The sequence below is a fragment of the Brachyistius frenatus genome, unplaced genomic scaffold (assembly GCF_029030835.1).
Source record: "Brachyistius frenatus isolate BFR_SWC_R1_liver_20210118 unplaced genomic scaffold, ASM2903083v1 Contig_38, whole genome shotgun sequence".
Lineage (NCBI taxonomy): Eukaryota > Metazoa > Chordata > Actinopteri > Embiotocidae > Brachyistius > Brachyistius frenatus.
The window spans coordinates 1,677,501-1,699,367 of NW_027210637.1; the positions used below are offsets into that span (position 1 = coordinate 1,677,501).

The 21,867-nt window shown below is 42.5% G+C and overlaps 1 protein-coding gene across 1 annotated transcript in view; it reads left to right on the plus strand.

Moving 5' to 3' along the window:
* gpm6aa (glycoprotein M6Aa) overlaps positions 1–21,060 on the plus strand; it is a 21,250-nt gene extending 190 nt beyond the window's left edge. The window contains exons 1-7 of the mRNA XM_069701717.1: positions 1–221; positions 11,882–12,074; positions 13,195–13,351; positions 14,873–15,026; positions 16,234–16,310; positions 17,733–17,798; positions 18,806–21,060. The exon at positions 1–221 is cut by the window's left edge and continues 190 nt beyond it. Of these exons, the coding sequence (XP_069557818.1) occupies positions 185–221; positions 11,882–12,074; positions 13,195–13,351; positions 14,873–15,026; positions 16,234–16,310; positions 17,733–17,798; positions 18,806–18,958 (837 nt within the window). The 5' untranslated portion in view covers positions 1–184 and the 3' untranslated portion in view covers positions 18,959–21,060. The remainder of the gene's footprint in view (positions 222–11,881; positions 12,075–13,194; positions 13,352–14,872; positions 15,027–16,233; positions 16,311–17,732; positions 17,799–18,805) is intronic.
* Positions 21,061–21,867: the final 807 nt, after the last annotated feature.

Below are 21,867 nucleotides of genomic sequence, written 5' to 3' on the forward strand. Positions count from 1 at the left end.
TGAGGCGAGAGAGGGAGAGAGAAAGAAAGAAAGAGGAAGGTCCTTTGCGGATTACTCCTAAAATACTTTTTTTTTTTTTTTTAACCTGCAACCAGAACAGGCCCTTTTTTTGTTGTTGTTTTGTTTGTTTGTTTTGTTTCATATCGCTAGTTGCTCTAAAATAAACAACAACATTGTTAGCAGAATGGAAGAAGACATGGATGAGGGGCAGACCCAGAAAGGTAAGGAAAGTATTTGTCAGCATGTTGGGTTTTTTTGTTGTTGTTTTTTTTTTGGCTGGATGTGTTCAAAGTAAATTTGACATGTGCTTTTTGTCTCAGCGGCGTCTGAGGCAGAAAAAAAAACAAAAAACAATCGCACAAAATGTTGGCCATTCCCTGCCTGAATAGGAGAGCAGCTGTTTTGGGGGGTAATTCCTTTGTCCATTGAGTATCAGCACTCCGCTGAAAAGTGCACGTCCGTGTATATATGTGTGTGTGTGTGTGTGTGTGTGTGTGTGGAGCTGTTTTGGGTTTGTCGGAGGGGTGTGAACCCCGCTCCGGCGAAAAGGGGGCAGGACCGCCGCCTTTGTTTGCTGAGGAGAAGGCTTTCAATGCTTGTCGTGACGGCTGAGCGAGACAGAAAACGCGAAGCGTCGAGATCCGAAACCGAGATCCGATCCGACACTCGATTGATCCGTCAGCGCTCAGGTTCTGCTCCTTTGTGTCCCGGACAGCCAGACGTTGTGTTTTGCAGCAGCAGCAGGGGCTTTGCGACATTTCATTGTGGATTTGATGCAGGAGCAGGTTTTATTTTGCCCCCCCCCCCAAAAAAAAAAACAACAACCTCCCGTTCATTTAAGAGGGGTCAGTGTTTGCTTTGTGCAAAAGTAGAATTGCAATTCATACCCCCCCCCACCCCCACCCCCACCACCACCACTTTATTTATTTATTTATTTTGGTTCATCTCTGCATGAGTGATTCGGTAGATGGTTTGGGACCCTCTGAAAGCAAAGGGGTGTCTTTTTTTTTGTTGGTTTGTTTTGTTTTGTTTTTGTTTATAAATGGACTGCAGCATTATTCATAAAGAAACCCTGCACGTGAACAAAAGGTGGTCAAGGATGCTGTTAGGGAGCAGGAGACACCTTTTGTTTCTCCCTCCTTCCCTCCTTCCCTCCCTCCCTCCCTCTCGGTCGCACTTCGTGTGACTGACATGGCTTCACACATGTTCGTGTTTTCCTCCCCTGCTGCGTCTCCTCCCTTTACGAACCACCTCTACCCCACCAAGGCGCGCACGCACACGCGCGCACACGCGAGCTGAAACTGTTGCCATGGCACTGGCCAACTGTAGTCATTACCCACTCTCCCTTTCTCACCCACTCCTGTTTGATGACATTTCACCAACACGGGAATAGTTTACTGTGAGAGAGAGAGAGACAATTTTGACCGAAAACCTCTTGGTGGCCACGACCACGCATGTACACGGGCGCCTCCGGTTAGAAAGCAAATCTTGTCAGCCGCGGGCCTCGTGCACGTTGCACGTTGCGCGCCCCTCGCGAGTCCACGTTTGGATAATTGGTTCGCTATTTTTATGAACGTCTAAAAAAAAAAAAAAAAAAAAATCAAATCATAGAAAAGCCAGAGCTGCCGGTTCATTTTGTTTTATAATGCAGTCGCAGTTGGTCGTCACAAGCGGTTTCAAAGATACAGGAGATTTTTTTTTGTTTTGTTTTGTTTGTTTGTTTGTTTGTTTGTTTGTTTTGCAGATGACGTAATTGTTTTTCCGCGTCACCTGTTTAAAACTTTGACGGTTTGAATGTAGAGCTAGGAGCTCCTAACTCAAGCAGGTGAAAATCGAGTCGGGATAAAATATTCCCAGCTTTAGATGCACACTGTAAATATACACAAACACTATGTGTATATATGTGTTATGTGTGTCGGGCATCCTACGTGCTTTTTTGTTTTCGAATATGGACATAATAACGACGAGATGCGGATGTATACGGAGAGGTGTTTGTCGGGATGGTTTATTACAGGATGTGCTAAAAAACAACAACAACAACAACAACAAAAACTTAACCGGCGAGCGAAGATGGAATCGGTTCAAAGTTTTTGACCCGGGTCACCCTAAAAGTTGAGATACTAGCCAGACTCGAAAGGTTAAACTGGCAAAATCATATTGTTATTTAACCACAAAAACAACAACAACAACAACAACAACAATACGACCCACCGCTCCCAACAAAATGCTGTTAGGTTTGGAAGGTTGAGTATTTTGTGACATCAGCAGATTGAAAAAAAAACAACAACAACAACAGCTTCCCAGTTTTTGGGGGAGATTCACTGCTTTGATCAAGTGTGACACAATCTAATTAATATAGATATACGAGCAAGGCCTGGTCACCTAACTTGGTGCATCTTCGCGCCTATCTTTCTGTAAAATCCTGTAATCGGGTGTAAGAATCACCGCTCATTTCCAGGCTAAAGGTTAGGTTAGGTTAGGTTAGGTTAGGTTAGGTAGTTACTTTATTAATCCCCGAGGGGAATTTTTTTTTTTTTTTGCTACAGCAGCATACAGGAACCAATAGATAATAATAGAATAATAGAAAGCAATAAAATAGCAGTAAAAATATAAAATATAAAATGCACAGTACGTACAGTACAGTATATATATATATATATATCTATATATATTATATACAAACAACCAAGAACACAGACAACAGTGTTATTGTTGTGTGATGGATTTTGCCAGAGGTGAGTTATTGTACAGTCTTATTGCGGTCGGCAGGAATTCTAAATATATATTTATATATATATATATATATATATATATATATATATATATATATATATATATATATTCGTCTACCGGCCGTATGAAATTTACGCCCCCCCGCTCACTTCAGCTGCGGGCCAAATGCAGGAGCGCACTCAGCGTACCGCGGCGGCCCGTCGGCCACGGGGAGCCCGACGGTCCAACGGGCGGGGGGTTTCCGCTCGCGTGAACGCGGAGATGAAATGCGGTTTAAGTTCCGCAAAGCAGGCGCGCGGAGGCCGACGGTTACTCGAGATAGCTGGCGCTCGGGTGTTGTTAACCGTCGGGGCGGGGGGGGGGGGGGGGCCGGTAGAAAGGCACACCTGTTAGCGTTTCTCCGAGCCAAGAATCTTCTCTGCGAGGAACCCGCTTGTCCTTCTGTTTGATGGGTTTGATCGGGCGACCGGCTTGGCATGTTGGTCACACGTTGAGCATCTCCATTGATTTTTCTTTTTCTTTTTTTTTTTTTTTGCAAATGCAAAAAGACATGTTGAATCGTTTATAAAGTCTCACGCGCTTTGAATTTACAGCTCTCGGAATAAACGTCAAATTTGCGCCGGAGGTTCAAAAACCCCCGCTTTGAATACAAGGGTTTGCTCGTCAGTTTGGCACGAGACGACCGCGTTTGACCTTTCCTCGAATGTGCTGCAAGCCGTTATCTTTTCGGAAGATGCTTTAAAGCGCGTCGTTCGATGTCCGAGAGCATCCGGCGGTGTTGGTTATTTGACCCTTAAAGAGCTGCAAACCCCGAGAGGGTTGAATTAGCCGGGTCTGAAATCGAGTTTGTGCTCAGCGGTGGCCCGGGCGCTGCTCCGGTGACATCGTCGCCTCAACTCCGAGCACAGCGTCGGTGCTCTGGTCCCGCTCCGGTCGTGCTACGGCGTCTAACCCTTTCTGTTTCTACGCCTCCCCTCCCTTCATCCGCATTGTTCTGCATCCTAACCTGCCCCCCCCCCCCCCGCCCCCCCGGCCCAGAAGAAGTCGAGGGAGTTCCACCAATTGTTCCTCTGACATTCGTTCAGGCTATTAGTGGAGAACATCTGAAGGGTTGTTTTTTAATTTTTTTTATTATTGTTCTCAGAGGAACGAGTCCTCAGTGTAGCTTTTTAGATATGGGTTAACAGGTGATCAAAAATATAATGACGATAAAGACTTTTTTAGTATCGTAACACGATGCTGTCATTCGACATGGAAGCGGGTTTGGTTATTTTCTAACACGTAGACCATCATTTTCATACCTATTAATATGTTGAAAGTGTTTTACAATGGCGAAGCCTCTGGAGAGTTTCGTAATTGTTCAGCCTCATTTCAAAGCGAGAGAGAATGAACTATATTTAACTACGTTTCAAGTAAGTTATTAAGTCAAATTCAATATTTCGTTGGTTTTTTTTTTTCTCCCAGTGTATTCAAAGTGTATTTGGAAACTGTAATCAATTAAAAAAATTAAAGGGCTACCGCCCCGGTGGCTGTCACGTGCAATTGCATAAGACAAGGCTACGGTTACGATCTATTGTTTGGGAACTGTGACTCCAATCTTTCATTCTTTGGTGTTCGGCTGCCGCCGGCTGGTGTTGGCGATCAAAACATGTCAGCTCACATCACCCTGGAAGAAGGAATTACCTACACGGTTCAATTCCAGAAATGGAAAGCAAAACACCCCCCCCCCCCTCCCCGACCTCCCGTCGTTTCTGCCGAGTTTCCGTGAACCCTCAGTTCCTGGAGTGATAGTGGCAGAGACGAAAGACAAGTCCGTCCTCTGCAGTCACTTTCTCTGCGATAAAAGGAAAAGGGAGGAAATCAGCGGATGAGCTTTCGGACCTGGCCCTGTAACGTCCTTTTTTTGGGTTTTTGGCCCGGAGGCGCTGTGTTGTGTGTGTGTGTGTGTGTGTGTGTGTGTGTGTGTGTGTGTGTGTGTGTGTGTGTGTGTGTGTGTGTGTGTGTGTGTGTGTGTGTATAATGTCTCTCATTCACTATTGTCCCACTGAATTTGTTGACATACAGTAAGTGGGTCACGGCTTCGAAGTACCCGGTCTATTCTCAGATTTTTTTTTTTGCGCTGCGGTTGACATGGCAACCATACTGGTTGATTAAACATGCGCAGAGGAGACGTGTGGAGGGAGGGGTTGAGTGGAGTTGGCGGAGGGGGGGGGGGGGGGGTTTGCATGCAGGAGCTGAAAAAAAACCTGCTCGCTACAGGGGAAGGCAAAGGAGGGTGGGGGGGGGGGTTGCATTAAAAGGAACAAGGAAAGAAGACACATATGAGCCCATTACCCTCAGACTGACACAGACTCACCATCCCCCCACTGAGATCCCCCCCCCCTCTCCCTCTCTCCCTCCCTCCCTCCCTCCCTCCCTCCCTCTCTCTCTGGCCGGGCTCACTGCCACCCCACCCTCATTGCAAAACTCCTCCGCTAACAAGGAACTAATAATGTGCACTAAAATGACGGTCTTATTGGATATCTCGCTGTGTGAGCGAAGTCAAAGCGCGCCAGACATAAAATTAGATTATCCTCCTCTTTTTCCCGTCTTCTTTAATGAATTTTGTTAATTTTCCTCCTCCAGTACCGCGTCGCATTTATTTTCTCCGAGGCTAAAGCCGCAGCAGAAGCAAAGCCTCATGTTCATATATGACTTCAAAAAGAATTGATCCATTTTAATTGGGGACGCACCAACAAAGACAATCATCGGGAGCCAGAATCGTCTCTAAAAAAGAAAGTGTTTGAAATGTGGCCAATATTATTTTCACGACTTACTCGGCTGACGCCGGGGCTCCTGTATTTGAATAGGAGGAGGATAAAATGTCTTTAATATCAGAAAGTCATCTATATTTAAAGATGAAGAATTGGAAGGACAAGAAGGGAAGTATCAGGTAGCTCTATTGGCTTTGACGTCAGTGTGTTCCTAACTTTAAAGGGACGATTTTTTTTTTGATTTTTTCTTTTTGGACATAAACTCCAATCTGTCGAAAATAGATAAAGCAGATTATTGTTCTCCTGGGAAGGCAGGTGTTTACAGCCCATATGATACAAGTGTAAATATTGCCTTCCTGTTTCATTTGGTTCCGATGTATTTACCCAAATGATTGTGGAAAAAAGGATTAAGGTGATTTTGCTCATTTGTCTTTTGTCGCAAATACGCAATTAAGCGCTCAGTTAAGGCTTCAACAAATTACTGTGAGGCGACGAAGTTTTTCCTTCAACGTGGCTTTCTGCATTTAGCAGCGTAATTAGCGATGCTGACAGTTACAATCGCATTCGAATTGAGGTGCGCTGAAGAATTAACATTGGAAAAAAATGATGCTTGCAGTTTAATAAACGTGTCAGTAAATGAAATACAATTGTAATTAATTCAAGCAAATCTTAAGTTGGTGATGTTTTTTCACTTTTAAATATGTCCGAGTCAATTTCATATCGTGTTGATCTAAAAATCTTGCGAACAAATTGAGAAGGATTGGACCTATTGCAGTCTGGTGGAGAAAAAAAAACAAAAAAACCAGATACAAATCTTTGCATTAGGCAACTGAGGAATTTCATCATATTGAAAATAGTTGATTCATATTCTAATACTGTAATTTTAAATGTAAATAATCACGATGTAACTAATTAGCGCCGTGAATAGGAGATCTAATCAATCATAAACTGACCCCATCTGTCCCCGAGAACCATGTTGTCTTTGAAGGACGTCATTTAGCTCTCAGCATTATTTAAAGATAAACTCATCCCTCATGTGAAAGTTGACTCGCTCTCTGAGAATCAAAGTGTGTGTGTGTGTGTGTGTGTGCGTGCGTGTGTGCGTGTGCGTGTGTGTCCGTCCGTGTGTGCGTGTCCCTTTTGCCTGTCGGATATGACACTGACAGATGGAGGAGAAGTGGGAGGTGGGAGGGGCCGTGGGAGGGGGGTCATCCTTTCTCTTTGTATTAGGGAGACGCCTTCTGTTGATTGGACCGCGGTGTTTGGGGTCACGTAGGCTTCACTATTTTTTTTTTTTTAAGACATGCTTTGTTGTGTGCAGGATAAAATATTTAAAACCCCAATCTTCTGAAATCCCATGTCTCTTTGTTCAAAATTGAATAAAATTAATCCTTGCGTTGCCATATTTTCAATTTTGGTGAGTGAAGTTTATTGAATTAACGATCAGCGGGAAGAAAATCCCTTCGTGTTTTCTTCCCTGTCGGGGCGACATACTGTGCACGTCATTAACATGTAAGCGTGCGTTATTTAATTTATTTATTTATTTTTTTTTTTTTTAAAAGAAAGATTTTTAAGCTCCAAAAACCCACCAATGCTTTCGGGGGGGTGGCTTCCAGATTACGATAAAGTAAAAAAATATCAATTTAAGTGGACAAATTCTGCCCATAAAAACGACAACTCACAACATCCAAATACCAAAGCAGCTCCAAAGCACCTCCTGTTTGACCTACATGAACATAGAAATCCTTTGTCACTGCTGCTCCGGGTCCATTAAAAACAGCTCCGGGTCGCAATACATCCCCGACTCGACTGTCAGTTAGTACTTCAAACGACGAGTAGTACGACACCACGCAAGATCAAGTCATACATACCTGCAAGCCTTTCATCAAGCGCAGGATCTTTTATTTTCATCGCGGGTAACGTCGGCCTAAGCAGAAAGCGTGAATCATGAATGCGAGCGGCTCGTGCGCCGCTGCAACGCGCCACTTCTAAATTATGGATCAAGTATCCGGAAGCTCTCAGAGGCGGCGCAACACCAACCAACCAACCAACCAACCAACCAACCAACCACCGCTCGCCATCTTTCACCGGCTCAATCTTGAAGTCAGTTAAGATCAATGAAGAGTTACAGAGAGGGAACGAGAGAGCGCGTGCAGGCGTCAGAGGACGTTGGGCTGAATGCAGCGATATCATATCAGGAATACGGAAAGGAATCGGAGCTAATCAGTTGTTGTTGTTGTTGTTGAAGAAACGCCGGGTGACGGACAGGAACGGCCAAATGAAGAGAAGATGTTACTGTAAGCTCTCAATGGTGCTCTGATAAAAAAAATCCTACTGTAAATTAGTCATCTGCATCTGACGTGTTCACTTAATCCGTCCCTTCAACACGCCACTCATTACTGGGAGATTCCCTTCCGCAAAATGAAGAGCAGACAATCAAATAAAACATCACTCTTGTTACAGACACTCACTAATACTCTCATCCGACCCGGTAACTTCATCTCCAGCGGTTTCCATGGAAACAACACTTCCTTTCAGTCAAGTCACGTAGACGTAGGTTTTTTTTTTTTTTTTTTTTTTTTTTTTTTTTTTGTAGCTCACGGACGGTAATAATGCAAACAAGTGGACAGCTCTGTTATCTGAAGTAGATACGACACCTTAAATGCTGATTCGATCGGCGCCGTTGCGTGACGGGTAAAATGTAAAACGACGAGCGGCGAGAGTTCGACTGCGGCTGGTTTTGAATCTGTGTGCAGAAATGTAAATAATGCAACGGTGATAAACCTTGATTGAGGCCACGGCATGAATCATTCATACCGGCGCTCGTCTCGCTTGCGTGTTAAGCGGCGGCTCCACGCAGCTACGGCACCAAAACGCACCAGCGCGTCTCAGCGGGGGGAAGAGATGGGGGGGGCGGGGGGGTTAAAAGAAAAGACGGCAGGAATTCGCTCAAACAAGATATACAAAAAAAAAAAAGATAACAGCTTTAACCTCAGGTGGCTTCCGGAAGTTCTTGGTTAGGCGTACAAGGATGAATTGTGTGTTTTTTGTTTTTTTTTCTTGTTTTTTTTTTCCTGAAGTGCGAAAGTGCTCTAAATGTTTGTCTTTTTTCGGTGTGTACTTTAGACGACTGGCTTAAACAGGCACACTGACCCAGAGCACGGAGGATAAACGCGACCGGCCTCTCTCGCTCTCTCTCACTTTTATCTCCTCAGCAAACACCACCGCATCAATAAATCCTGTCACCGCCTGCGTCCTGAGACGATAAGGCAACTCCAGATAATGAGTCTGAGGGAATAGACTGTGACAGAATCACTTTCTGTCTTGGAGGGCATTCAAAACAAAAACAAAAGGAGAGCTGAATTTTGGTGGCGGTGGAGTTGAGTAGGTGAATAATACCATCTAAGAAGTCCTGTTTAAGCAACAATTCCATGACATCGAAACACAAGACATTGGTTTATGATCTTCTAAAAAAAAAAATGATCTCGTAGCATTTATTGTACCATTTTTTTTTTTCTTCTTCGGAAAGGTGAACAGTAAAAACAGGAAGTTCATATTGCAAAGTAACCAGAAAATAGTGCTCGCATGGAGTTTATTGGCCAATGCAGCACCTTGTCTGGTGTCGCCTCGCAGTCCAGCAAAACTTGCGCCTGCTTCTTTCTTCTTTGTTTTTGCTGACTAAGCTGCAGTTTTATGTCAGAGCCCCGCCCTTTCACTGGAAAAACGTCCATGCATAAGTGGCAAAAAAAACAACAACAAAAAAAACACATCCTGTGGTAAAAACAACAGTCGATTCTAATATCCAAAACATCATAGCTTCAACAGGTGAAAATACTTTGTATCCGCAGCAGATATTGCATTATGAGGAAAGGCAGTTATTTATGCGCCTAAACCATGATGTTAATTGCACGCAATGTATATAAATCGACCTTTGATTAAAAGCACTCAATTCACATCCTTTCCATGGGAGCCGTAACAGAAAAATGGAGGGGGAAAAAAAAAAAAAAAAACTTGGCCGAGGACTCAAGTTGAGGGTAAGTGGAGACATCACAATTGATGATAAGAGAACATCGCAATGCCTTGTCTGACATAAATCTTCTTAATAGGGAGATTGTTCTTTCCGTTTTAACTTGTGACGGGAAAAAAAAACTGCACAATCCATTTGAACAAAACAAAACAAAAATAGTAGAATTTCAGTTGTTTTACCTCTTATGTCAGAGGCAGCGTCAGTTTTGGTGGCAGATACGGAGTCCGAGCCATTTAAACCGACGGCAGGTTGTCGAGATTCACATGGACTGAGGTGTGAATTGGCGTGAAAACCACCTGGGAGAGGTTGTCAGGCGGCACCGCGAGTACCTGATCGCCTAAAAGGCACCAAAAGGTGAGGTGTTTCCTGAATTCGATGTTTCCTCTCAGGTGCGCCCAGGGGGGGGGGGGAATACCAAGGAAGTGGTGTCGAAGGAACGTCGCAGACAGACGACCTCAGCGTCCCACCGCTCGATTTCAATGGAGGGGGGGAATCTCTGGAGTTTGACAGTGAAGAGTGAAATCCTGCGTAATCTGGAAACCGTTCAGTTCAGTCACGTACCTCCTCTTTAAATCATAGACTGGAGAGCAAACAGAGGCTAAAATCAGGCGACAGCAGCACATCGACAAGCATGAAAAGCCGAGCTCTTATCTATTTCAACTGAGTCATCGATTTTTTTTAAAAATTTTTTTTTCTTCTTTTTCATAACTGTAGCCGACATGGGTCGATCGAAGCGCCAAAAGCCGCACAGGTTATTGGGAGACAGTGTACATTCTCACTTTTTTTTTTTTTTTTTTTTTACTGTACAATAGAGGTTAGAAAATAAAGCAGCACTGGATTACATCAGCGAGAATGCAGATAATCTAGGCAAGCCTGGGCGAGGGTCGGAGCTGCACCGAGCGTCTGAGAGCTCGGCGCAGCCCAGCAGGCGGACCAGCTACTTGGTATTCAGCTCAGGTCTGGATCAGAGTCAGAAGCAGGGAGTTGAGGAGCAGGGGGGGGGGAAGAGGAGGAGGAGGAGGAGGAGGAGGGACGTTGCTCTGAGTCCTGCTCTGTAACACGAGCGAAAGCAACGAGATAACCATGAAAGAATGGAGGTGGAAACAACCGGAAATCTTTTTTTTTATCAGCTCTACAACCGACAATGAAAACGAACCGAAGAGTCACGGAGTCTCTTTTCTGAATGAGGACAACAGCGACGGCGCAGATGCATTTAATCATGATTATCTTGTAACTGATCATAAGGAACTTTTCTTTTTTTTTTTTTTTTTTTTTATGAGCGCTGAAATAGAACGCAACTCCATTTTATTACACCTTCAGATTACACCTTCACCAACTGATTAAGAACAGGCTGCTCGCTGTCTTGTGTGGGCTGTATACTGCAGTGATTTGCAAGACCGGATTTGTTCTGCGCTAACAAAGGAAATAAACTCCATTTCTTGTCGTTGTTACTCTGAGAAATTACTAACTCAGTGGTCCAAAACACACACACACACACACACACACACACACACACACACACACACACACACACACACACACACACACACACACACACACACACACACACACACACACACACACACACACACACACAAAAAGATGCAGACTTATAAATCTAAGCAATTCATACAGACACACTCGCATACACTTCTATTTACAGACTCAGCTGCTCTGTGGGCAATCTACGCGACAGGGTATTGCAGTTTGGAAGTCAAGCAGTGATTAGTCGCCTTAAGGGCCCCTTGGGACAGGAAGCTGGGCAAGGAGGAATGGGGTTAAAGGTCAGGATCACTATGTAAAGCTCAGGCTGAGTTTTTTTTTTCAGGCTGAACATAAATGTCAGCATCCTCTGTAGGGCTGAACAAACTGACAGAACAAATACAGCGCATGAATCCAAGCTACGGGGAGAATGTGATGCCACATAACTGCATGGAGGAAGTGGAAGTGGACATTAAATACCCCCCTCCCCCCTTTATGAGTTTGGGTACTCTGACACTTAATAAAGAAGTCAGTCGCCCATTTATCAAGGGGAACAGTGCTGCAGTCCAGCATACTCAAGTTGTTGTGTTTTGTCCCACCATGCGTGCGAACCTGCCCCTCCCCCCTCCCCCTCTCGCCCCCAGCTGCGGTTTGAATGTTGGAGGTTCTCAAAAAAAAGTTAATGGAAGTACAGTGTACAGCATGCAAATGCATTTGCCCAGAGGCAACGTTTAGCTGAATAATTTAAAATTCAGCAAAGTCGAGAGAATCCTGTCTTTCTCTCATGTCATCATCGCATGCCAAAACAGAAATGTCCGCTCGATTTTACTTTGAGAAGTTTCACCGTCTGTGCTGACTGTTGTATTGATGTCTTTTGTGCCTTCAGGATGCCTTGAGTGCTGCATCAAATGCCTGGGTGGAATTCCATACCCGTCCCTCATAGCCACCATCTTGCTGTACGCGGGCGTGGCCCTGTTCTGCGGCTGCGGACACGAAGCCCTGTCCGGCACCGTCACCATCCTCCAGAACTACTTTGAGGTGGTGAGGAGCCCTGTGGATGCACTGGATGTCTTCACCATGTGAGTAGGAAAGGTTCAGACTGGCTTTAAGAGTGGATTAGTTGTTCAAGAAAACACTCGTAAACCTTTTATGAGGGGGGGGTGGGGGGAAACTTAAAAGAAGGTGCAATCAAAAGGTTCCGAGAGCGTCTATTAACAACCGAAAACCGTACCTGATGTAAATCTGGCCACCTTTAAATTAGTCTCCTTGTGCAGTGATGTGCCGCGCCAAGCAACCCTGCCACGTTTGGAACGCCACCTGGAAACCCTGTTTTGTAAGCGTGTCAAACACCATCTGTGACTCCACAGCGTCAAAAACGGCGCCCCTTCAGCTTGAACCTTATTTCGGGGGAACAAAAAGGAAGTTACAGGGAGCCGAATCCGGCAAGTAGGTGAGGAGAAGAGCAAGAATGACGTTGTTGTGGGCGAGAAACTCGAAGAACACAAGTGCCATCGGGCCTCAGTTCAGGTCGTTTTCCCTCCAAATGCCACAGAACGTCACAGAAGAACTCCGCGTTGACGGTTTAACCTTAAGGGGCGAATTCACGTTACACAACTCCACAAATGTCAAAGAAAACCATTAGCATGCTCTTGGTTGCACTCCTGACCCGATATTTCTCCTTTGGTCTCGGATAGCGATGCTCTGCCCCTCGAAATGCGAATGCCGTCGTTGCCGTAGGCTTTCTGAGGCATTTAAAGAAGTCTCCGTTGCCCATTTCCAGACATTGAAACAAAAATGTATGTGCGCTCTCCGTTCAAGTTTCAGGTCCATGGTAAAATTACAAATGCGCAGGTACCAGCGGTCCCAACCGCACATTCAACAAAGGTGCTGATGTTGGATCAAGTGACGTAACTTGGAGCATTTACTTATGGCTTCGCTGCCCGTGCTTCATGTGCATCACCGTGCGCAACAGAAACAGCCTTGGAACTTTTTTAATTGCACACCGCATTAATTATTATCGCTTGCAACGTTAAAGAATAACTTAACTTGACCCACGATAACATATCTTTTTCCTGTGTGTTTTTTTTTTTTTTTTTTTGCATTCCTACCTCACCTTAAAGGCTTGAAAATATTTCAAGAACAAAGTGAAACTTCCTGTTGTTGTGGGTGTTTTTCAGTGGATTTCTATTCATTCTCCAGGATTGACATTATCAAGTATGTGATCTACGGCATTGCTTCGGCTTTCTTCGTCTACGGCATCCTGCTGATGGTGGAGGGATTCTTCACCAGCGGAGCCATTAAAGACCTGTACGGAGATTTCAAGATCACCACCTGCGGACGCTGTGTCAGCGCTTGGGTAGGGGTCCCCCCCCCCCCCCGCCTCCCCCCATTTACTCCATATGAACACTAAATTGCCGCTTAGACTTTGGTTTGGTTATACCTACCTGTCCCGGAGAATTTTCATATCTCCTACCGTCTACCAGCGTCCCCCTGCTGCTGCATTTTTCAGGAGTCACTTGGTAATCACAGTCTAAATGTCAGGTCATTTTCCATGGAGTTCCCCTTGAAGGTTGAGTGGGCGAGGGTTTCAGTAGTGGACTTTTGAGCAGGTCTCAGGCTGTATTCAGCTCTACTTTCTTTGTTGGAATTTGAAAGAAAGCAGGGCAAAAATACTAGCTCGGTTCCACGTGCCAATCGCTCAGAAGTTTACTTTTTACCGCGATTATAGTCTTGAAACCCTGTTCACGCGGAGGTTGTCTCTCTGAAGACGCACCAGTCAGCCAGCAGTGGGGGTGGCAGTGTAATAGTGTTTAAGGTGTTAGAACTAGATAAAAAAAAAAAAAATTAAAAAAACAGACAAATATTGAGGAATTGAAGCCAGAGCAAGAACAATGCCTAAAATCAAAAAGAAAAAGAAATGTCATTTACCGACGTGGCATTGCTTTCTTGTCAAAATGGGGAAGGGTCTCTGTTGTTTACAGCTTGGTGAGTTTTGTCACACAACATACATCATGGAGTGGTCGATGCTGATTGTTTAAAGGCTGCTCCAATAGTTTCAAAATGAACTTCACGTCTGGAAACAATCACCAATGAAGAGTCGCCAGACCCTATTTATGCACAGTGAATCTAGGTCTGATAATACCGAGCCAACGAAATACCGAGGCTTCTATATCAAATATGATTGATAAGTACTTTAACTAACTTTGTTTACAAGTTAATATTATATGTGCATATAGGAACAGATTCGGTTTGACAAACACCCAGCAAAACACAGCGTAAGGCTTCCGCGCATTATGATTTGTTAAATTGCGTCCGTTTATGTAGATCATCATAAAGAGTAAAATCTTAATGGCAATTTGTGTCACAACTGAACTGCTCTGCAAAAAAAATGGTCTGTTGAAATAATCCTATCAACAAAAATAAAATAATTAGGAGCTCTCTCATATCGCATAGCCTGCACCAATCCTGACATGATGATCTCTGGGATTTAATTGCTATGAAAATGTGAAAACTCCACAGGGGGAAAAAAAAAAAAAAAAGGAAACAAGATATGTTTTGGTATGTGTGGTCAAGGAAAGGTTCAAAAACAAAATAAGAGTAGTTGGCAGGAATGGGGAGGGGGTTGGCGGGGCTATGGAGCACCATGTAACCTGAAGGTTAACAGGTTCATACCAGTCAGATCGCATTTTTTCAAGACAATTGTGTCCTTCCACAATGCCCTGGAACAAAACAAAACAAAAAAGAACTAGAGCTGCGTCAGGATACAGAAAACATGAATCTAATTTGTAATCCTCAAATTTAATCTTACACACGTTGCTTTAAAACTGTTATCTGACACGCTGCCTAAATGATCTGCTGCCCTCTGTTCTTCTTTCAGTTCATCATGCTGACATACATCTTCATGCTGGCTTGGCTCGGAGTGACCGCTTTTACCTCCCTCCCAGTCTTCATATATTTCAACATCTGGAATATTTGCCAAAATACGACTGTGCTGGAGGGGGCAACACTCTGCCTGGACCCACGCCAGTATGGTGAGGATGGATAGTCTCCATTTCTTCATCCATCTGTTTTGCCTGCTGCTCAGATCTCTGTGGCAGCTGAACAGTCTGCTCACATCTATGCCTAGGCTACCTAAAATGCTTCTTTAAAAAGGTCAAGTGTTGTTTAAACTTAGATTCCCATTTCATGTTTAACTATAAAGCAGGTCTTGGTTCTATATCAAAAACTGTAATAAAAGTGTAAAAACGCTCGGTCCACAGAGAAATCCGCAACAGCGTGTACTCAGCAACTGCGCCGTTGGGACTTCCGTAAGTTTGTGACGTCACAACACGAGCCAATGTCCGACCTTTTACGCGGAAGAAAAACACTGAGCGGTCGTTTCATCGCAGAGCTACAAAACCAAAGAAAACCTGTGATTGGTCTCGACGTACGTCGCTCAGAAAAGAGACAGCCAATCAGAGGGTCATCGATATCAATGCGCCTTAAAGACACGCACATAAAACAGACAAGCTTTACGAGGAGATGTAACACTACACTGCGGTGGTTTCTGATATTTAAAACTACACAAATGAAAATTCTTATGGATGTGAAGACTGCAAATCAAACACAGAAAAAGTGTAAAATATGGAACCTTTAATTTTGTGTTGATCTTTCCACCCGTTTGTTTCGGTAAAAATCTCTTGAATGGATAGTGCAACTCTTTCAGGGTGTGTGTATAAAATTAGATTTTGGCATATAGCCGAGTGCATCTCAAGACTCTGCAGGAATCGAATCACCTCTGATAAATTTCACACTTAATTTACGCGTGTGAGGAAATTAATTTGTGAAAACACAAGTTTTAAAATTTACAATACATTCAACCGAGAGGTTCTTTCTCAGATGACTTTAATGATCCAGAATAACAATATGCTAAGCTAGAATTAAGGTCCATCATATCAGCAGCATACATGCCTGGCTCATAATTTTCAATTAGCGCCACCTCTTTCAGTCCATTAGACACCGACAGCCAATAATACTGCCACTGTGTCAACTACCGTTTGTGTCGTCACGGTGACATTATAGACCCGTGTGTCGCCCGTGTGACTACGTGTAGTAAAACTGTATTACAATGATATGTTGCCATTTTTTTTTCTACTTTTCTTTGTTTTAATAATAATAATAATAATAATAATAATAATATTGCATATCAGTCCAAACTTGTATTTACACACGTTTTATAAATGTGCCAACTTATTTCAGGTATCGTGCCAATCAATGAGGCCAAAACTGTGTGTGCTGGATCAGAGAAGTTCTACAAGATGTGCGAATCTAATGAGGTATGGTAAAAGTTTTTTTTTTTTTTTTTGGGGGGGGGGGGGGGTATCAGACAATGCGAATATTCACTACGGACGACAGATATGTATTATGTTTGTGAGGTCTGAAAATGAATTGTTGATGGGTTTCTAACTTCAGCCAAATCCTTAATCAATACACCACACACACACACACACACACACACACACACACACACACACACACACACACACACACACACACACACACACACACACACACACACACATTATTTCAAGAATGAAATCCTTGCCTAGGTGCACATGAATCATCTCTCGAGGTATAGCCATTCGAATGAACGCAGCAGAAGCCTACAGATGCACCAGATTGCTATAAATGATCCGTTTGCTTGCTTGCCACCTTGCAAGCGTGAATAAACACAGGGCGGTAATTGACATTAACACATGCGTGTAGAGTGGTCTCGTGGACCGGTAATACATGCCGAAGTGAAAAGGCACCTTAAAACATGACTCTGCGTCACGCGGGCAAAATAAACAAGTGGGACCTATAGAAAAAGAACAGATCAAATCTCTCACATCCCTTAACTGTCGGTTTTATTTCTCACATCAGCAGCGGTGCCAATTTGCGACATTTGCAGTACGCGAGGACAGATTCGCACGAGCTCGTTCTTCTGAAAAAACATATATAGATTCAACATCGTCCAGTGACGAAAGATGTCGGCCCGCTTACTCCCAAACTCTACTACATCCAAAGTCAAACTCCGTAAACTTCCCACTATCCTGACAGCCTGGTTGTTTGCTGATGGTGTCCCACATTTTGTCTTTGAGATCATCGTCTTTGTAAAAGTTTTTTTTTTTTTTTCATACGACACCAGATGTCTCGAGACGAAAATAATCAACAGGTTCGCCACCGTCATTGTGACGCGAAGTCCGATGCCTTTATCCGCTGCGCGAAAGCTCAGAGAAATCGAGCTCCTTTCCAGAAAACTGTACGCTGCTTTTTTTTTTTTTTGGCACGTAATACTCACATTGTGTGAAAGTACTTAAGAAAACAAAAGTTGGGGAAAAAAAGTTTTTATCGACGTGCAAATTAAGTGCAAAGAGAAAAGATTCGCCTTCGGTGCGTCAAGGCTTTGCAGCGGTGAAGTTTTATTCCAATTCTTTCTTCTAATATTTGGAAAAGTTTGACAAAGAACCTCCGACTCCAAACCGAGACATCAACAGTATTTTTGAACGTGAATGACAGCAAATAATTGACACTTGTTTCACAGATATTAAATTAACTGCTATTTATAGCTGTTCCTAATCATTTCCATATATATATATATATATATAGAGTGTACTAAGTGTTTACTCTGTATTTCCGGGTTGTTGTTTTTTGTGATTGTTAAAAGATGTGCAGTGATTCCTGCAGGCTAATATGTGCTGTTATTTGTTTTGATGCAGCTGGACATGACGTTCCACCTGTTCATCTGCGCCCTCGCTGGAGCAGGAGCTGCCGTCATCGCTATGGTGAGCCCATCACCCGATGGACACCTCAGAGCCTCTTCAAACTAAACATTTTGAAATGTTAAAAAAAATAATAATAATAATAATTAAAAAAATAAATAATAATAATAATAATAAAAAATAATAAATAAATCAATCAATTTAAAAAAAATAATAATAATGCAGTGTCCCATTTCCTCCATCAAAAAAAAAAAGACAAAAAAAAGCTTGTTTGAAAAAAAAAATAATAAAAGGAAAGGAAAGAATCTGCAGCAGTAAGATTATTATTATTTTATTATTTTATTTTTCGCAAATGAGAATAAATACTGTACGTGTGGGGGAACTAGGTGCATTCGGTTGTGAGAGAGAATAGCCGGAGATAGGAGAGAGGGCATTTTTTTATTTTTTGGCGCAGTGAAGAAGACAGGGTTTTGTCTCCCTCCCTCTTTCGGAGGCGCCAGGCGATGTCATGCCGTTGTCATGGAAACAGGGAGAAGAAAGGCGAGGAGATTGTTGCAAACATCACTCGGTAATTTGCGAGGAGCCATTTTCTGAGAAAACAGAGAGTGGTGGGTTTGCGAGTCAAGAGATGATGGTGCAAATTGTGCACGTTGTGCATTTTTTTTTTTTTCTTTCTCAGTCGCCTCCTTGTTCTTTCTGCGTATATATCGCGGCCGAGGAGCAGTGAGGCTATTAAAAATGTCAGCCCTTGTGAAAAGGGAGGCTGTGTTGCAACCTCAGTCATTAAAACACAATACTTCATTTATAACCTTTGCTGCCATGGCAACGCAAGCCGAAGACCGGCGCTTGGCGTTATGCTGCCACCTGCCGGATCTTCGAAGAAACGTCGTTTGTAATTTTAAAGGCTCGGTCCACACAAACTTCACTGCGTTATAAACAACATCATGGGACTAATACAACTGACAAATCAATAGCAGCGTGTACATGATAAAATGCCCATTTCTATGCCGTGGTTTCACGGCCACGTGACTTTCATGGGCTTTTTTTTTTTTTATATTATCGTCCCACAGATCCACTACTTGATGGTCCTGTCTGCCAACTGGGCCTACGTGAAGGACGCCTGCCGGATGCAGAAGTACGAGGACATCAAGTCGAAGGAGGAGCAGGAGCTCCACGACATCCACTCCACTCGCTCCAAGGAACGTCTCAACGCCTACACATAAAGCCCAGCGGGAGGCCTGGCCCTGCCACTCCGGCCTCTCCGGTTCCCCCCCCCCCCCCCAAAAAAAAAAAAAAAAAAACCAACCCCCTCCCTCTCTTCCTAGTTTCTATCTGTCTCTCTCTAACCATCCCCTCCCGAGGGGGGGTGGTGGTGGTGGGGGGGTGGGGGTGGCGCCATAGGGTCCTCGCCACTGCTGATGTCACTGGTGCGTCATATGACAATGTGGTCTGGGAGGGGTTGGGGGGGGGGGCGTGTGTCACACAAACCTCGTCAGTCACAAACAGCATTTCAGATGAAAAAGAAAAATGAAAAAAAAAAAGAAAAAAAAAAGCCCCTTTACCTCTCTCATGGATGGTGTTATGATTATCATTATGGCAGTCGTATTATTCTTGAATAAGAGTTGTTTAGTGCTGATTAGTAGTTTTAGTGTAGTTTGTAGAATCAGAAGCAGCAGTAGTATTTTTTTTTTTTTTTTTTTTTTTTTTTTACTTCATATAATTTGTGTATAATTGTTTTATTTTTGTTACATTTAATTTGATACTAAGTGTCATTTTGCTCTCATGCATAATTTATTTTGTTTTTTGCTGATTCTGAGGGGGTCAACGGGGGCTTCGAAGGGTTTTCAAGCACATTTCTCATGTCGCGTGTCTGGGAAATTTCATGTGTCAAGAACTATGTACTGTATGTGAGTGGGTGGTTAGTTTTGAAAATATTTTAAATCTCACAACACAAACTATGAAGCATCATGAGCCTTTGCCATACCAGTATTCCCAGGGATTAGAACCACTTTAACGTGAAAGCGATTCAATCTGTTTTTCTATTTGAATATGATGAATACCAAATCAGATTAAAAACCAATATTTAGCTAGATGTGCCAAGCCTGTTAGACAGGAAACACAGACTTTGATAGATTTCAGAGATGGGATTGGACAATTAAAGATAAATTGTGGGTTATTATATGATAATCTTTCCCTTTAAAAATGTATTTTAGGACTTTGAATTATTCCATTGTCTTTGAATCACAAGCCACTGAAGCACATGCAAACTCATAATCCCTTTTTTTAATTTCATAAAAGTTGAACTTTATAAATACTAAACTCCTGTTGTTTTTTGTTGCAGAACTCTGCACTGTATATACCGATATATCAAAGCATACCTATATGTTAAGCACTGACATTTAAGGACAATTCACGCGAGAATAAGAGGAAATCAGTCCCAAACCTGCATCGATCCGTCCTGACCGAAAAGAAGGCCTGACCGAAAAGAAGTCGGTTTTGTGTTGGCATTCCTTGGTGGCATTATCAGATGTGAGAAAAGTGTGTGTCGCAGTAATGTTGTTCATATTGCCTACACATTCCCGATGCCATACGACTACAGAGGCAGCCTGTCAGTTCATTGCTTGGCAAATGAATTTTTTTTTTTGTTTTTTTTTTTGGTCAGTATTTCTCAGAGCTAGTTTCATGCACTTATTTGACCATTTCTGTGCTCTCTCTCTCTCTCTCTCTCTCTCTCTCTCTCTCTCTCTCTCTCTCTCTCTCTCTCTCTCTAGATGTAAGCGCATTGGTGTTCAACTCCAAGTTGGATAACTGTACTGTTAGTAAAGACTGTGAATTTAGATGTTTTTCGTGGCATGGACATGCATTAATATAGTCTTATTGACTCAAAAGTTACTTTATTTCACTTCTTTTATTTTTTACACTTTTGACTGTCTTGCTGGATCAACCCTTTGTTTATATGTGCAGTACTGAATCTCCCATGCTTACCGCGTTATGCTACTGATATTAGAGACTGTAGTCTTTGAGTTGTGTCCATTTAGTTTGTGATGAGCTTTCAACCATGTCTTAATGCTAATACTTGTACCAACATTGCTTACTCTGTAATGATCGAAAAAAAAAAAAAAAAATGCTCTCAGCTTTCTCCTCGTATTAGTCTTTTGTACTTTCACTACGGATGCTTAGTAGCAGGCTTTAAATCAAATATGTTTTGTACATTCATGTGCCAACAGCTTAAAGTGGCTTATTTGACCTGTATGATCAAATTTGCTTGCATAAATAAAAATCACTTGTGAACTTGTTAATAAATACCAGAGGTCTCTTTCCTCCATTTCTTTTTTTTTTTCTTTTTTTATGTCAAATAATCCTGATGCTGCTTTTATAGGAATTGAAGAAGTTACCATATGATGTGATGAACCAAACTGGTAGGTGAATTCTACTGATTATAGAAAGAAGGACTGCCATTTCTTTTTTTTTAAGTAAGGAAATGTAACAATCAGTAACTACATCATACCACTAGATGTCTCCCTTCCATCTTATAAAAAACACCTGTGAGCCAGAAATTGATATAATAAGTGTGTAAACACATCAGGGTACAATATGTTTGCTTTAATCCGTTATAATAACTACATTAATGAGATTATTAAGTACAACAGCCCATTATCAATATTAGGTATAGGTAATATTAGGTACATTATTATAATACACTATTTAACAACTGTTTAGAGAGGAGGTTCCAAATTGGTAATGTATAATAAAAGCATAAGGATCAATACAAGTCCAATTGTAATTCTTATATTAACACTTATCTTGACATAACACTCCCTTATTTTACATTTTTATGTCCACGAGGTAATATTCATTCTAGCTCTGTCCTTCAAACACCAATTTAAGTCAAAAATCAATTCAATAAATTCTATAAAATGTTGTTTACTAATTAAGAATGTCATTGAATAGTTGACTTCGGTTATGATGTAAATAAACAAGTTCTAAAAATCAATTAAAAAAAAGCAAAACAAATGAAAATGGATGTCAAATGCCATAGTATTTGCAAAGTTTCAACATTAATTTAAGATCAAATATAAATTATGGCAATGGGGCAGTGGGTTGCGAGCACCTGTCCTCTACTTTCTTTTTT